The sequence below is a fragment of the Gymnoscopelus microlampas genome (genome assembly GCF_963454915.1).
Source record: "Gymnoscopelus microlampas genome assembly, chromosome: 21".
Lineage (NCBI taxonomy): Eukaryota > Metazoa > Chordata > Actinopteri > Myctophiformes > Myctophidae > Gymnoscopelus > Gymnoscopelus microlampas.
Genome location: NC_139958.1, coordinates 35,913,506 through 35,932,327, shown reverse-complemented (window position 1 = coordinate 35,932,327; position 18,822 = coordinate 35,913,506). Strand labels below are relative to the sequence as shown.

The 18,822-nt window shown below is 41.2% G+C and overlaps 1 protein-coding gene across 2 annotated transcripts in view; it reads right to left on the bottom strand.

Moving 5' to 3' along the window:
* The window catches only part of dym (dymeclin), an 80,452-nt gene that overhangs the window by 28,966 nt on the left and 32,664 nt on the right, over positions 1–18,822 (bottom strand). For both annotated transcript variants that reach the window (XM_084047835.1, XM_084047834.1), the window contains exons 9-14: positions 15,254–15,439; positions 11,220–11,398; positions 10,275–10,400; positions 8,051–8,164; positions 7,219–7,313; positions 4,388–4,487 (exon numbers count right to left, since the gene is read on the bottom strand). In XM_084047835.1, coding sequence (XP_083903961.1) covers positions 4,388–4,487; positions 7,219–7,313; positions 8,051–8,164; positions 10,275–10,400; positions 11,220–11,398; positions 15,254–15,439 — 800 coding nt within the window. The remainder of the gene's footprint in view (positions 1–4,387; positions 4,488–7,218; positions 7,314–8,050; positions 8,165–10,274; positions 10,401–11,219; positions 11,399–15,253; positions 15,440–18,822) is intronic.

Below are 18,822 nucleotides of genomic sequence, written 5' to 3'. Positions count from 1 at the left end.
TTTTCGTGGAAACTGGTGATTTTTCTCATCGTAAAAAAGCAGTTTTACGATGAGAAAATGTGCAAAAGCACAGAGAAAGACACGAGACAATCTACATGTCGTCTCTGTCGGAGGGAAACCTCATATGTTCAAAACGGTTACTTTTCGGGATGCAAAATTCATTCAAAATTCAAGCTTAATTTACAAAAAAACACAAAAGGTTCTAGAATATGGAGATGAGAGGTTTCTGCCCGACAGCAACAATATATAGCATACAGGCACACAGGACGACACATGGCTGGTGTTTACATCGTCCTTCACCAAAGGAAACGTCTCTGAAGCCTTAATGCATGGACTCCTGCCTGTTAAATACGAATCACACAGAGTGACTCAACCAACGCACATAAACACGCAGGGAGGGTGGTCCAATGTGCTTCTGGCTATGTGTGTGTGTGTGTGTGTGTGTGTGTGTGTGTGTGTGTGTGTGTGTGTGTGTTCAGTCTCGTCTCAGAGATGTGCAACAGTAAACAGACTTGACTACCGCTACTTTTGCCTGGGAGACTATATACGTACACACACACACACACAGATCTGCTATTTCCAGTGCGTGACACTGGCATGCAATTAAGTATAAATCAAGACATAGCTCTAAAACCCAACTCATGAACCTAAACGTCTAAATGTCTAACCTTAACCATAACCCCCAACATTTTCCTAATTGCAAGATCAACTCCACACACATAATGTTTAACCATAAAATAACCTTTTGTCTTGTGGGGACCTGAACAATTGTTCTCACAATGTCTGTTTCTCAAATTAACACACACACGCGCACGCGCACACACACACACACGCGCACGAGTGTCGCCGCACATTTCCCGTGTGCCAGTTTAAACAAAACCATGTGACCTGTGGAGACCACCAGGCAGATGGAGGTCTGGATGGGGGTGGGGGGGGGGAGGGGGCAGCCCATCCCCCATGGGTCCCCAGAGGCTCTAGACCTAAAGCCAGTCGTTCTCAAACCTATTTGATTTCAAGGAACCCCAGTTTTGATAACGTTGCCGTCTCGTCTCCATATTCCAACTTAATTTTAGAGTGTATGTACGGCTGGTAACTTACCTCGGAAATGATGTTCAAATATTGGCAGATATTCAAATATTATTATTATTATTATTATTATTATAAAAAATATATATTAAACATGTATATTAATGTTTATTTGACAGGGACAATAAAAAAACAATGTGCTCGGATCCAATAAAACATATATTTCGATTGTTTTTATAACTTGATACATTGTTTTTTGTATTGTCCCTGTCAAATAAACATAAAAAAAAACGTTTTTATTTTTATTTTTTATTTCGAATATTAATTCTCATATTCGAATATACATATTTTATAATGTACACTCTGTCCATTTGGTTCCAAACCATCAATCCTTTTGGCTGGAAACCACATGGGGAACCCCTTTCAAGGACCCCTTGGGGGTCCCCCCGGACCCCCACGTTGAGAGCCAGTGCTGCCCTAAGCGTTTGGCTCTCGTCTCGATGCTAACCAGACACGACGAAGCACTAAACACTCACACTATACCACACAAACAAACTAAACACTCGCACCCCCACCACCACACGAAAAAGTACACAAACAGAGGGTCTGTCTGTGTGTTTCCCCACACAAACACTCACACTACCACACACAAACACACACACACACACACACACACACACACACACACACACACACACACACACACAGCCACAGAGGTCTGCATGTTTCACACACAAACACAGACAGATTAGAAAGGCTACAGTGTCACATTAAGGCTGTAGACCATTTTGTTTAACCAACATAATATACAGTATATCCCTTTAATCTGTTGTGCCTATTTTAGGCACATTTTCAATACTAGAGGCCTCACATCTATACATCACACTGCAGTGCCGATCCAACTGATATATGCTCACATATGGGCTATCTATCTATCTTATTTAAAGCATATACATACATTTGCAAATATAGCAGATCTATACGCTCACAACGCGTTACGATGTGACGCGTTTGTGAGCTTATAGATCTGCTATTTTCGACTATCTATATACTTTGACTCAAGTACTGGGTTGTTGTCTTTGTCCACCAGTGCCTCTACATCTTCTCCTCTCATGGCTAGGCCTGTCACAATTATTTCATATAATCACCTAATCACAATTATTTGAGGTAATCGCGATTATTTTTGCATGATAATAATAGAATGATTTATAATAATAAATATAATAATAATCATCATTTCCATATTGGAAGATGTTCATACATTTTCAAAAAATAGCAGAAATAGAACATCTACAAGCTCACATTGTCCTTTTTTTCCAAGTTATTAAATATAACAATCATTTCTTTGTGTATTTAAGTTATTTGTCATATCAACCCACATTTTTGACAAAAACAATGCTTTTATTTATACGCTCCGATGTTCAATGCGGGAAATACGATGAAATCATTAATCGCGATTATTTGTATGACAATAAATCGATATATATCGTGACTCTTCTGTTCATTTATCACACAGGTTATCTCTGTCAGACGGTCTCTTCTCCTTCCACCTTCCGTGTCCTCTCTAACTCTCACACAGCCCTGCTGAACGCATGTTTTCAATTACACAGCCGCACCATCAGATGGAGATGCTACAGATATGAACACCACACACTGATAGATAACACCCTTTCCTTTTATTGAGTACCAGAGCTCAGTTATCGGAACACGTCGCCCGTTTTCAACCGGGAACGCATTTGTGTCATTTTAACCCTTTAAGACCTGAGGCGATTCTTTAAAAAAAATCTAAATCATAACAGTTTTTGGAAAAAAATCTTAAAAAAACGTTTTCAAGATTTTTCAAAAATAGCAGATCTACAAGCTCATAGCGCGGCACTCGGTGCCGCGCTATGAGCTTGTATATCTGCTATTTTTGAATAGCCAAAGACATCTAAAGTGACACAGATGCGTTCCAGGTATCAATGGGTTAAGATTTATTTGGCTATTCAAATATAGCAGATCTACAAGCTTGTAGATCTGCTATTTTTTGAAAAACCTTGAAAGTGTGTGCAAATCTTTGAATATATCTATTTTTAAGGTCAACATTTGACCTCAAATCTTTGCCTCTAGGGGGTCCCTGGAACAAAACATTTTGAGATGGGGGGTCCACGGCCAAATACATATAATTGTTTGGGGTCGTTGACATGACAACCGGGCAGAACAGATTTTGGGCTCACCACCACCCGCTCACCACTACAGAGCTTTGTCGAATTATAGGAGGATTTGGCCCCCATCTGAAAATATTTTGTTCCAGGGACCCCCAGTAGCAAAGATTTGAGTAAAACATTCTCGCTTTAAAAATATATTTATATTCAAAGATTTGCACACATTTTCAAGATAAAAAAAAAATAGCCGAAGTATAAAATAATGGTAAACGTGGTTACACAGATGCATTCCCGGTCTTAAAGGGTTAAATAAGTAGTGAAAATAGCAGATCTACAGGCTCACAAAGCCCCGCGAATGAGACGTGTTGTGAGCTTGTAGATCGGCTATTTTCACTAGTTTGGGTCCCGGGGAGACATCACATTTTTTTCTTTTGGGTCTCGAACTAATCCAGGAATTAAGTGACTAACTGTTGCACCCCTAGTCTTTATCACCGTATATTTCGTTAGTCCATGTTTATACAGCGTATAGCCAGACGATGGGAGATCTCCACATAGTCGAATGGTCTGGCTACACCACACTACGGTGTGTGTACACATCAACAAAGAAAACACTGAAATGGGCCCTCAGGGGAAGATGCGTCCGAACAACAAACAGTAGGAATAATGATGTGTCTGTTTGTTTGTGTGTCCCTGGGTGTCAGACGTCTCAGCAGTTGTTGCACGGTTGAGGGCTCATTCAAACATGCATGCACACACACACACACCTTAGGCCATTTGTGGGGAACCTTTAATGTTTGACCTTCCCCCAAAATGGTGCGCGCACGCGCACGCGCACGCACACACGCACACACACACACACACACACACACACACACACACACACACACACACACACACACACGCGTCGAGGATCATGCAAATGTAATGTGACAGGCAGACAGAGGTCTAGACAGACATGTTGCACTGTCCTGGAGGAGCAGGTGTGTGTGAACCAGGGGGTAAAACAAAGACTGTAAAAAGGATATTTGAACAGATTTCTGCCACTTTGTCTAACGATATTGTATGATATTCATCCATTTAAAGCTCCATACTCTGCTAAACACAGTACAGTATGTACTACTGTGTCCTGATTAATACTGTTTACTATTAAAAGTACATGCTGTACTCTGCCACATAAACTGCTGGGTTCTGTGTGTGTGCGTGTGTGTTACACTCACATAGTCAGGCAGGGCGGTGTTGTCTCCCTGTCTTCCTCTCAGTGATTGTGTGGCCTGCTCCAACACCTTGTTGTGCTTCTTGGACAGCAGAGCAAATAAACTGCGGACAGACAGACAGACAGACAGACAGACAGTGAGAGGAGACAGGAGCAGCAGCAGTTACAGCCAGTGATGCTATGCTCATTTGAGAAGTGGTTGCTCTCTATTTTAATGACGTGACGCGCACGTCGCTTAATAACTGCAATACATGTCACACAATGGACAATTGATATGCATATAGGCTAATTCCTATGTTAATGTACCTGGCGTGAGTCGGGAGCCTTTGTAAACTTTGATGAAGTGTGAATTTAAAGTAGTTTTAAATCTATGCGTGTGCCTGCGCGTCCCCCTGGCCAAATAAGTGGTTGCTCGGCGTGCAACCCCGTCCACTGAGCATTGCACCCCTGGTTACAGCTAAATGTGTAATTTCCTGGGTTGCCGAGAGACGAGTGTGGTGCGTACCACATAGACTTATGATGCCCGACAGAGAGTCGCCGGGTTCGATTCCCGGGCCCCGGCGGATCTTTGCTGCATGTCACTCGCGTGTGTTTTTTTTCCTCCCCGATCGTAGTATCTTAGCAACGCCCCCCTTCAAAAAAAAAACGTTTTGTTTCAACCAAAAGAAACTTCGCTTACACTACCGAAAGCAGCAGCTGTCCACCTGTCCGCACTAGAACACACTCCTGCAGAAAGACGCGCTAATTACCCCGTCATTTCTACCTGCTAACAGCTCATGTGACAGCTGAATGGAGCTTTTGGAGCAGCTATGAGAGGGTCCATTTGTAACCATTTCTTTCTCTTTAATTCATTTTCTTCCCAAAGACAGCGGTAGCCATGTAGCTGGTGAATGGGGCCTTGTGTGCGATAAAAGTCAATTCCAACTGGAGGACCATCTGGGGATCCTCAAATACAACAAAGCACAAAGCCCTGTTAGACCCCCAAATGGATATGTGTGTGTGGCCGCAGACCCCAACTGGACGATATTTGGTGTCAGGGATTCCCATACAGAGAAGATTTGTGTTGTTCAAAATGTTCAAAATGATTCATTATTATCATCAATCGATTCCGACAGGGTGGAAACCTAAACTGTCCTAAACTGTTACTTAATAATTCAAATAAAAGGATTCAAATAAAAGAAAACACAAACAAGTTAGAATATGGAGATAAGAGGTTCTGTTTTAGCATTAAAAAAAAAAAATAGGGCCTTAAATGGTTAACAAGCAGAATGGCGTGCGCGCGCGCGCGTGTGTGTGTGTGTGTGTGTGTGTGTGTGTGTGTGTGCGTGTGTGTGTGTGTGGTCTGTACGGCTGGTCTTCTGTTGACAATCTTATCTGCCCTCCAGTCATGTTGCTCAAGCAAGTCCTGGTCTTACACAAGTGTCTCTCCTCTCTACCAGCAAACTGCTGTTTTTGTTGAGTCATCCAACTCTTTGTTTTATTCTACTGAGCCATCTTAGGGGGGTATGTATGTACACACATAGCATGTTGTTGTTTTTTTGTTTATCGTTAACATTCTACCCCTTAAGGGAAGCGACCGCAAGGCGCACAGAAAGCCGGGCCGTCTTCTGAAATATGCTCTGAGCCGAGTTTTTTTTTTGGCAGAGCAGAAAAGCTGGGAAAAGTTAAACTTATTTTTCCTTTTCTGAAGTACTAATGACATGATGAAACCAAATGCGTGAGGATGTGGGGGTTCACTCCAGAGCTATGCATGCAGCTTTTTTCTACACAAAAAAAGAAGTTGTTTGTTTTTACACACCCTTAAGCTTGATTTATACACTGTATACTAGACCGCTGCCAGTTGGGAACCAACCTAGATGCAAGTTGGAAGTGTATGCCCCACACCAGTTATGCAAAGCCCGCTGTACCCGTAGCCAGAGTACCCGTTGAACCCGTCTGCCTGCCTGTGTCCCTTTCATGCCCATATATGGAGATTTCGGTATCTGTCTGTCTGTGTCCCTTTTATGCCCATGAATGGAGTTCTGTGTCGGGGGTGTCATACAGTATATGGGCATTTGCAGTTTTATCAATATTTTGGGGACATTCTGGACAACCCGCCTGTCAGGACTAGAGTCTACACCAAATCTCTCCAAATAAACAACAAACTCACATACGCATCGCAAGCTTCGGTATATTCACCTATTGTTGCTGAATGTTCACCTATAACGACATGCCCAGAATAAGGACGCTAGGGTTTTAAGTGCTTAAAAGGGATAGTTCACCAAAAAAAAAACATTTTTTTTCCTATTGATTAGTCACCCCGTGGAGACTTGAATTCATCGATATTTTTTTGTTTTTGTCAGATCCCTAAGCCAATAATTTCATGACCATGTCCGCTGGTAGGCAGCGGTTCCGCAAGGAGACACAAAGGAGACTCTTTGTGTCTCCTAGCGGAACCGCTGCCAGTCATCAAATTATTGGCTTGGAATGCAACAAAAAAAAAAAAAAATCCATGAATTCAAGTCTCCATGGGGTGACTAATTGACAGAAAAAAGGTTTTGGGGGTAACTTCTGTTCTGACCATAAAATAATCTAAGAACAAATGCGTATAAATCAAAGAAAAACTGTTACTTTTCAGGATTCAAATAGCAAAAAAGCATAGCAAAAGCATAGCAAAAGTAGCAGATCTACAAGCTCAAACGCGCTTCGAGCTTGTAGATCTGCTACTTTTGATACTTTTGTTCTGACACTGTAGTATGATCAATTAGGTCATTATTTACGGGGAAAAATAAGGAGATAAGAGGTTTCTGCCCGACATCAACGACATGTGTTTGGGATACGTCCATGTTCCTATACCTGATGATCCGCTGGGCAGCGTACTGGTGGAGACAACGGAACTGGGCCGACATGTTAGCCAGTGCTGCTAGACAGTTGGTGTGGAGATACTTATCCTGGGGAGGTTACACACACACACACACACACACACAGTGTATTAGCTTAGTGTATAACTATTAGCTGCTAGTTGTGGTTATTCATTCAGATTGTTGGCAAATCATTCAATTTCAGTTTATTTTTTATTCAATAAATCAGTTGGTTCATTCCGTGATGCTACATTAACCCATTCAAACCAGGAACGCACCTCTGTCATTTTAAGATTAAGATATTCAAAAATAGCAGATCTACAAGCTCATAGCGCGGCACCGAGTGCCGCGCCATGAGCTTGTAGATCTGCTATTTTCATGAAAATGTGTGCATATCTTTGAATATATGTATTTTCAAAGCAAACATTTGTAACTTAAATCTTTGCTTCTGGGGGTCCCTGGAACTAAATACTTTACAAATGTTTGCTTTAAAAAAATATATATTCAAAGATTTGCACAAATGTTCGCGATTTTTCAAAAAAATAGCAGATCTACAAGCTCGTAGCCAACAATGCTGCGCTACGAGCTTGTAGATCGGCTACTTTTGAATAGCCAAAGTATAAAATAATGGTTAAAGTGGTTACGCAGATGCGTTCCCGGTTTAAATGGGTTAACTACTTTTGCTGGGGACCCCCCCGCCCCCCCACCAAGGACCCCTGGGGTGAGAACCAATGCTATAAATGTGATTATAGAATAAGAAACGTGGCTTCTTTTTTTGGGGGGGAGGGGGGGGTTTTGTTTTGTTTTGCCGACGCGTATCTTCTCACCCTGGTTCTGGTCATATTGAACTGGATGGTCCGGATCACCACCAGGATCAACAGACTGCCTAGAGAGATCTCTGTCAGCGAGCGCTCAGTGTACCACGTGATGTTCTTCAGCACCTGATGCACGCACGCACACACACACACGCACACACACACAGAAAGCAAGAGAGAACAAGAACATAAATCGCCTCTATCGGGTGGAAAACCTCATATGTCCAAAACTGTTACTTTTCAGGACTCAATTTCAAAAACAGCAAAAGTCCGTTTGATGCTTGTGTGTGACGTCGTATGTATGATCAAGTAGGGCACTCGTTTACAAAAAAAACACCAAAAGTTAGATGTTTCTGACCCACAGCGACGATATAACAAACGGCCGGCCTTTACAATATGAGAAGTGATAATGGAACGTAATTGCAATAGTTGAAAAGTCGTACAAAATACACAAAGTGCATGTGCCTGTTTGTGCCTGCGAGTGTACGTGCTCATGTACGTATGTGTGTGTGTGTGTGTGTGTGTGAGTGAGTGAGTGAGTGAGTGAGTGAGTGAGTGAGTGAGTGAGTGAGTGAGTGAGTGAGTGAGTGAGTGAGTGAGTGAGTGAGTGTGTGTGTGTGTGTGAGTGAGTGAGTGAGTGAGTGAGTGAGTGAGAGAAGCTGAATTCCAATACTCAAAGTTCTCGCCTCCTCGCCGTCTCTGTCATCCGTCCTCCAGCGCGGCGGTGTCACGGTGAAATCGGTGACCTGCCGAAATATGTGACCGTCTTGTGGACTTCGCATAAACATCACATTTTGGCTGGTCACCAATTTCACCGTAGCACTGCCATGCTGGAGGACAGATGACGAAGAAATTTGAGTATTGGAATTCAGAAGTGTGTGTGAGTGAGTGAGTGTTGTGATTATTATACAATGTAAGCGCGCTGCTCTTCCCTCTACCTCATTTTTCTCTACCAAACTCCTCGTATGCAGTTTCACATCACTGACATGATGAAAAAGTCATTGGCTTTCTTTATGTTAGGGGTGCAACCTGTCCTGGATGGAAGTGCTGAGGTGCAGTGCTTCTTAAACCTTATCTCCCGTCCCCTTGTCACTCTAACGTTTCGTGGTTACAGCTAGTCTAGAAATGTTTGCGATGTTTGCGGAGATAACGAGTTGTCTGCAGCGTTCGTGGATGTCTTATCTGGTCATCTACCAGACTTCCTGTAAATCGGGGAGGCTATATAGCGCCCGGCGCGCGGGAGGCCGTGGTGAAAACCTGACGACGTTGCTCAATTTGGGTCTCTGGAAAGCCACAGCACATCCTCCCATCAGCACATCTGTCTGACAATCCAGGATGTGGCAAAGGGGCCGTGCCGGCGTCTTCGCTTATCTCACCTGATGGACTTTTGCACTTCACTCACTTACACATATACGGTAGGCAGTGGTGGAAAAAGTACTCAGATGTTTTACTTAAGTAAAAGTATCAATACTGCAATGTAAAAGTACTTTGTTACACGTAAAAGTCCAGAATACAAAATTGACTTGAGTGAAAGTACAAACGTATTGGTATCTAAATATACTTAAAGTACCAAAAGTAAAAGTACTAAAATGTTTGAAAATAGCAGATCTACAAGCTCACAACGCGTCGCGATGCGACGCGTTGTGAGCTTGTAGATCGGCTATTTTCAAATAGCCTAGGTATAAAATAAGGCTAAAGTGGCTAATGTACGTTTTATAATATAAGAATTTATATCTGCAAAGTAACTAGTGGCTAAAGTTTTCAAATAATTGTAGTGGAGTAAAAGTACAATATTTGCCTCAGAGATGTAGTGGAGTAGAAGTAAAAGTATAGACAATTGGAAATACTCCAGTCAAGAAAAAGTATCTCAAAATTGAACTTAAGTACTGTACTTGAGTAAATGTACTTAGTTACTTTACACCACTGACGGTAGACATAATCTATCATCTGTGTAATAGCTACGCCCATACGAGGCCGCCTCGGTTGGCTGTCCAACACTAATTCTGTCAATGTATATATGTGACTGCTTGTCTTTCAATACATTAGAACATGTTGACTTGGACGCTTGTTTGAGACTCAATGTGTTCCCGATCGATCGCTCCTCTTCTATGCTGCTATAACTGAGACATCACCTTGTGTTTTCCTATGAACTTCTCTCATCCACATCATCTGACCAGACTTTGAATGACCTAGAGAACAAAGTCATTACAGTGAGTGAGCCAGAGTGTCTACCTACCACCTCATGGACGGACCGGTTGAATGCGTCATCTTCAGTGAGGATGAGGAGGATGATGAGGGCCATGTAGACATGGTGGGAGTTCCTGTCCTCCACGTGGTAAAGGATCTCCAGGATTGGCATCACCTGACAGGAAGTGTGTGTGCATCCCACATTTATACCAGCATTTATTAACCCATTAACATACATTCTACAAATGCCTTCTAAATCAGTTAGTTCTCACACTTTCAAGATTTTTCTAAAATGTTCAAAATAGTCACAATTATTACATAATCGTCAAAATTATCAAATGTGTCAGTAATTTATTTGTATATTTAAGTTATAATTATACTTTTGTTTTAATTGTTTTTTATTGTTCATACCGGCAACAGTTTATACAGGGTATACAGTACTTTCCACAAAAAAGATATATATTTTTTTTTTTTGTGGAAAGTACTGCATAAAATGAAAAAAAATATTTAAAAAATATATATATATATTATATACATTTTTTTAAATATTTTTTTTTCTTCATTTTTTCGTACAGTAGGGCATTAACAGAATAATCGAATATTCGATTCTATTCGACTACCTATCAAACCACTATTTGACCACTGTACATCAAAGTCGATTAATCCAAAAAAAAAAAGTGGCTGTTCTACAGCAGACACGCAGCTGTGAACTCTGGTGTTGGTAGTTCTCCTAATCCATTCATGGTCGATTGTTGTCAAATCATTTCATACTGTATGTGCGGTTGTGCCTAGGGCCGTTGAGTCGAGTCGTCAATGCCATTGGCCAAAAAAAGTAAAATAATTATAATAATATATATATATATATTTTTTTATAATCAAATCGATTAATCGAATATTGGAATACTTATAGGTCGAATAAATCTAATGCTAAAAATCCCTACTCGTGAATGCCCTATCGTACAGTTATACCATGAAGGATGTTTTCATTCATTACCAGGTTGTCCATGTCCGTCCTGGAGAGCATGTAGGTCCTCATGTTGGCGTTCTGGTGCAGCAGCGTGTAGAGCAGCAGGGTGGCCTGGTCGGAGCGCTGCTGCTCGCACAGCGCCGTGTACAGACTGTTGAAGTTGATCTGGAAGCTGTGGGCCTGTTCCATGGGCAGCGACGACGTGTCTGCGTGGAGGAGGAAGCATAGGACATTTTAGCATGGATTAAAGAGGAAACTCTACCGAGCCATCTTATAGGGAGGTTTCCTGTTAGTAAACATGAGAGGAATATGACCGCGCAGCTGCGGGGGGAAGCCTATGGGTGCGTTTGGAAATTACGCACCGGAGCACACTCGCCTATTAGTTTGTATTGGCCAGTGCGCTCACTGCCGCTCAGGGCTGTATTTTCGAACGCGCCTTTCCCCCACTGACCCCCAGGCATGCGCAGATTGCGCATTCTGCTCTGTGATGACGTCGCGCGGAAATCCGTCTATAGGGGGGTATGCATGTACACACATGGCTTTTTTTTTTTTGTCGTTAACATTCTACACCTAAGACCGGGAACCCATCCGTGTCATTTTTTAGATTAATTTGGCTATTCAAAAATAGCAGATATACAAGCTCAGCTTGTAGAACTGCTATTGCAAATTTGTGCAAATTAGAGCCTGATTCTACAAATACCTTCTAAATCAGTTCTCAAATGTTTTCGTGTCAAGGACCCCCAAAATAATACGTATTTCGCCACGGACCCACATCTGACAATATTTTGTGCCAGGAACCCCCAGAAGAGAAAATGTGTCTAATTTATTTTCTTCACTTTCAAGACTTTTCAAAAATAGCAGATGTACAAGCTCGCAGCGCGGCACGAAACAAATGTGAGCTTGTATATCTGCTATTTTTGAATAGCCAACGCTAAAATCTAAAAGGACACAGAATTCTTTCCCGGTTTTAATGGGTTTTCATGGAGAGTGATATAGCACATGCTTTGTCCACCGTGTCTGCCGCCAGAAACGGCAAAATCTCTGAGACAAATATGCCAAAGAAGCGTATCTGGGGTTGATGCAAACGAACGTCATCAAAAGCTCCAGCACTGTGTACAGCATTGGTTCTCAAAGCGGGGGGAGGGGGGGGGGTCCCCAACAAAATGTGTTAAAGGTAGATTAAGTGATATTTTTTGGTTAAAACAAAAAATATTTTGTTAAAAGGTTAAAGCACTATATTCTGATAGTAATCATTGCTATAGAGTGTTTGTTCAGTAACAGGAGTCTCCCCGTCTCTCCAGCTCTTTGATAAACAGAAAATACATTTTCCGGTAGGTGTCAAAATCTCAGCCAATCAGGAGAAAGTACCCATTTTTAAGCTTCATTTCTATAGTGTTCCAGTTCCAATTGTGCCTGCTCATTTCTTAGTGTCATCACTTCCAATTTCACTTGTTTAATCTATATCCTGACTGAGTTCTCTATCCTGATTGGATAAAATTGGAAATGAAACTGAAACTGAAACGAAAATGCATTTTCTGTTTAATAAAGAGCTGGAGAGACAAGGAGACTCCTTTTACTGAACAAACACTCTATAGCAATGAGTACTATCAGAATATAGAGCTATTTAACACTTATTTTAACCAAAGAAAATCACTTACCCTACCTTTAATGTAGCGTCGCAATAATTTTAACCACTTTAACCTTTTATACTTTGTCTATTCAAAAATAGCAGATATACAAGCTCTTAGCACGGCACCGAGCGCCGCGCTATGAGCGTGTAGATCTGCTATTTTTGAAAAATCGCGAAAATGTGTGCAAACCTTTGCATATATTTTTTTTAATGCGAACATTTGTAACTCAAATCGTTGCTTCTGGGGGGACCCTGGAACAAAATATTTTGAGATGGGGGTCTGCGGCAAAATAGAGTACATATCATTTTGGGGGTCCTTAGCATGAAAAGGTTTGAGAACCACTAGTGTAGACAGGGGCGGGGTCTAACTTTCAGCACTCAAAGCGGAGCTGCATCGAGCATAACACTATTTTGTCCTCAGAAAACTTGTTTGGTTTCGGCAAGCTGGGAAAAAAAAACCTCCTTCTTTTGAAGTATGCGGCAAGCTTAATGGCAGAACGGACACGCCGAGATTTCAAACGTTTGAGAAGTTCAGACTGGAGCTATTATAATGAATGGAACCTTTTGCTTCGGGACAGGTTTAAGAACCGTTTCTTTCTTCTGCAAAACCCGGCGGCGAAGTCAAACATTCACTCAAAAAAAAACCTGTTTTATAATCCCGTTCTCAGCCTCTGTTAATGTCTGACACCAGCTGAGGACAAAGAAAGGTTACATAAGAGTTTGCACTGTAAATCTTTGCAGGGTAGGACCTGTTTCCTAGGATTAAGAAAAGAATACAAAGTGTTTTTTTTGCAGCTACAGCAATAGAGCACGGAATATGCCACAAATAATAACACCCACGGTTTCCTTATTGCCAGTACACAGAACTGATGACAGGTCGGTGTTATCCAAACTGTCAGAGGGCTCAAAAAAGATGATACATTGAGTGATAATTACAGCTTCCACAGAGCAATTAATAAAAAGGCACAGCTCCAACTTAGGACGGTGCTGTAGAGTACCTTTGGCCTCATTTAGAATGCCGGAATGAGTCTATGAATACTTGAATAGGCTAATGTGGCATGCCCCCCTATGATCCCACATAATGATCAATAATAATGTTAATCATCATCATCATGTTTAATCCCGCAGAATTTGAGAACACACAAACGGAAACGCTGATTGGGGCAAACCCCAAAAGGCACTATGGCGAAAAGGGATTCCCTTCCTTCTTTGGTGTTTCGCCCAAGTGGGAGTGGCTATATGGCTATCCCTAACCCTAATCTTAACCTTAACCTCACTAACTATGCCTAAACCTAACCGTAACCCTAACCTTAACCTCACTAACTATGCCTAACCCTAACCTTAACCCTAACCTTAGCCTCACGGAAACTATGCCTAACCCTAACCTTATCCTCACAGAAACTATGCTTAAACCTAACCTTAACCTCACAGAAACTATGCTTAACCTAACCTTAACCTCACAGAAACTATGCCTAACCCTAACCTTAACCTCACAGAAACTATGCTTAAACCTAACCTTAACCTCACAGAAACCATGCCTAAACTTAACCTTAACCTCAAAGAAATTATGCCTAAACCTAACCTTAACCTCACAGAAACTATGCTTAAACCTAACCTTAACCTCACAGAAACTATGCTTAAACCTAACCTTAACCTCACAGAAACTATGCCTAAACCTAACCTCACAGAAAATAAGCCTAAACCTAACCTTAACCTCACAGAAAATATGCCTAAACCTAACCTCAAAACTACACTCACTTGTGCCAAAGAGGGAGTCCCATGGCGAAAACAAAGGAGGAAATCCCTTCCTCATTGACCAATGCATGTCTTTAGTGACATCACACACTGTCTGACAGTCATGTGGCCTGAGTCATACCTGGATCCAGTTGAGTGCCATGGCAAAAGACTAGATTTAGACACTTTATATTAATTCTTTGGAGATGTGCTGAACTAACGGAATTATAATGGGTAACGTTCAAAAGGACATTAACCAAAGAATAAACGTCATTTTTGTGGGAGCGGGTTGCATAGATAAGTACAGCAATCAGCCAATTGTTTGTATGAAATCAGAAATTCATAGCAGCCCAAAAACTAAATCTAGATCCAAGAATTTCCAAATGTTATAGTAAATGACTCATCTGATTACTACTGGTGAATGTTAACAGGTGACAGCTGTAGTGAGCGTTAAACATGTAATTCAAGTATTTGAAGGCTATGAAAAGGTGTAAAATATTGTTGCTGTCGGGGAGAAACCTCTAATCTCCGTAGTTTAACTTTATATGTTTTTTCATAAATGAATGGTCTACTTCGTCACACTACAGTGTCAGTAGTTTTTTTTCACCACTTCAGCACTGTGACACGTTTTGAGCTTGTAGATCTGCTATTTTTGCAATTTCTTAATTTGAAACCTGAAAAGTTTGAACAAGCATACCTTGTGTGTTTCTGAAGCAAGTGACAGCCTGCCGATAGGGGTTGGGCCAGTCAGGCCCGTCCGTCAGATTGGCTAAGACAAGCAGCAGCAAGAGGCTCTGATTGGACAGTGGTAGCGGGTTGTGTTCCTGGTCCACCCCCGTCTTACTGCCGGCGCCGCCCAACGTGAAGACGCTCCATAGACCACCTGCACACGCGCACACAGACGGAGGATTGAGTTAAAACGGGAGGGAGCTACAGTAAGGTGAGGCTAGACAGTTAACCAATTAACCCATTGAGACCTGAAGCCGATTCTACATGTCTCCTGAATCCCAACGGTATTCTGAAAAACGTATGTTTCTATATCAGTGGTTCTCAATCTTTTTCATGTCAAGGACCCCCAAAATTATGTTTTTGGCCGCGGACCCCCATCAAAATATTTTGTTCCAGGGACCCCCAGAAACAAAGATTTGAGTTAAAAATGTTTGCTTAAAAATATATATATATATTCAACGATTTGCACATATTTTCAATTTTTTTCAAAAATAGCAGATCTACAAGCTCGTAGCGCGGCACTCGGTGCCGCGCTACGAGCTTGTATATCTGCTATTTTTGAATAGCCCAAAGTGTAAAATAATGCTTTTTAGCTCAAGTCTAAAAATGACACAGTTCCAGGTCTTAATGGGTTAAAACCTATATATTTTGCTGACCGGAGTGCCTTTTTCCCCCTCAACACTAACGCGGAAATAGCCGATCAACAAGCTCACGCATTGTGAGCTTGTCGATCGGACAATTTTCGCTGAATGTTCGCTCACAGAATAGGGACGCTAAGGTTCGCGAAAGTACGTAAATAGGCTTGGGAAGCAACAGTTCCCAAGCCATGTGGCCCATATACGTTTTATTGTTAAGAGTTCTAATACACTTTGTTGAATTGTTCAAAAACATTCAAAAACTTTTTTTTGTGAATTTGTATTTTTCTAAGATGCTCCTTTTAACGCAGATGTTTTTGGTATTTTTTTTTATTACTTTACTTGTTTTTAAATATTTTTTTCCCCTTTTTTTCCCCGTTCGCTTCCCGCGTTTGCGCGTCTTACTTGTTGTTAAGAGTTCTAATACAGGCAATCAAACACAGGCTAATGCTGTGCTTTTCGGACGCTGTGTCGAGGCACACTGTTGTGAAGTGAGACAAGATCAGGTGGGATTTGTGTGACAAACCACCCATTACTATTACTAAACAAAGCACCTGGGCTAATCTTTCTTTACCTAATCTCAAGAAGAGCTTTCAGAGTGTGTATGACAACTGTATTAGCTTGTAATACCAGTGGTGTAAAGTAACGAAGTACATTTACTCAAGTACTGTGCTTACAGTAAGTACAATTTCGTGATATTTTTTTTGTATTTCCAATTTGCTGTACTTTATACTTTTAATCCACTACATTTATTTGAAAACATTAGTTACTAGTTACTTTGTAGATTTTGATTATTATTACAAAGCATACATTAATCACTTCAGCCCTATATACATTTTTAGGCCATTTGAAAATAGCCGATCTACAAGCTCACAATGCGTCGCATTGTGAGCTTGTAGATCGGCTATTTTCAAAATATTTTTATACATTTCATACATTTGAAAACTTGTGAAATGGGACATTCTGCATAATGAGTATTTTCTACTGTTGTTTCAAATACATTTTGATGCCAACACTTTTGCACTTTTACTCAAGTACATTTTGAATACTGGAATTTCACTTAACGTAACAGAGTATTTCTACACTGCAGTACTGATACTTTCACTTAAGTAAAACATGTGAGTACTTCTTCCACCACTGGGTATTAATACACATAATAATTAGAAGACGAAAAGCAGCTTCCAACGGCATCCTGAACACCATGACTTGAATCTTGCAACCACTTGCAACAGAATCCTAAAACTGCGGTTTGCAACTGGACAGTCCCACACCCAGGCACCGAGCTGAGACCCATTTGCCTTTCCACAGCGATTATGATGAACAACAGACGGGGTTCGTCCCTAAACTGAACGGTGACAGACACGTCACACACACAGGAAAGTTCCTGGGATAGTTTACACTTTCCATATAGCACGGCAAACTATTATATCGTTGTTGTCAGGCAGAAACCTCTTATCTCCATATTATAACTTTTTGTGTTTTTTCGTAAATGAACGCCCTAATTGATCATACTACAACGTCACACAAAAGTAGCAAAAGTAGCAGATCTACAAGCTCGAAACGCGTCGCTTCGCGCCGCGTTTCGAGCTTGCTAGATCTGCTACTTTTGACGTTTTTGAATTGGAATCCTGAAAAGTAACAGTTTTGGACGTATGACGTTTCCACCCGACAGAGACGATATTGTAATATTGTACAGCCTGCTCTATATAGCAATACGCTCTCCTTTCCTTTCTCCTATTCACTCGCCCTTATTCGCTGTGCGTGCTGAAAACAAAACAAAGAAAGACAGACTCACGCTAAGACTGTGTCCGTGTTGTTTGTTTGTTTGTTTGTTTGTGTGAGAGAGAGAGAACATGTTGTAATCGCAGAATGGCGTGAGCATGAGCAATGTGTTTGTGATCAGAAATGCGTTGCAACTTTTTTTTCGTTTGAATCACTTGCGACGCAATGACGCCGGCATGTGCCGACCTGCCTACTGCACCTAAGAAATTAGGTGCTGACCAGCGCAGCGGCTTGCAAGACTAGCCACACACACACACACACACACACACACACACACACGCATGGTTTGTGAAAACAAAACTGGCTGAATCCAACCAGATCCTGAGAGCGTCTACTGCCATCTAGTGGGGAGAGGTGGAGGAGCCACACAGTTTTCGGCATAAAAACGTCCAAACTTCGTACAAAACTCTAAAATGTTTCTCTAATTTGAGTTTTTTTTGTTTTTTTGTTATTCACAACGAATTAGGAGATAACGCCATCCAAAGATTTGCTGCTCCATTCACTTCAATGTTAAAAAATAAACAGAGAAATAATTCAATTTTTTCCTATGTTTTACCAAAGTGAAACATGCTATTTTCAAACATCAAACAACACATGTCAATGAGGTCACAATGACCTCGTTGACATTTGTGAAACCACACCTGAATCACCTGTGACCAGTGATTAGCAACCATCAAGGGATCAATTATACTGGAGAAAAAATATTCTGTGACTACTTGAAAAGGTAAAAAATCGTTAAAAACGCTGGCACTGGCTGTACCCTGTTTTAAAAAACCTCTGGCACTCAATGTGTTAAAAGAATGATTTCAAAAAGTGAAAATCTATTTTCATTACTTTTGTGGGACATTCTTGTATGATGAAGTAGGGCATTCATTTACAACAAGACATACAACGTTTGAAATATGGAGATACAAGGTTTCTGCCCCACAGCCACGACGACGTGTGCTTTTAACAATATCTAAAAACGATACACAGATCTTGAAATGGAGCCGATACAGAAGAACATTATGAGCACGCTGATCAGATAACATCCAGTCAGTGCAGAGCAGACAGGGTTGGCTGTACAACATGAGGTTTTGGGTCAGACAATGGCCAGATAATAATCTGGTGCATATTGTAC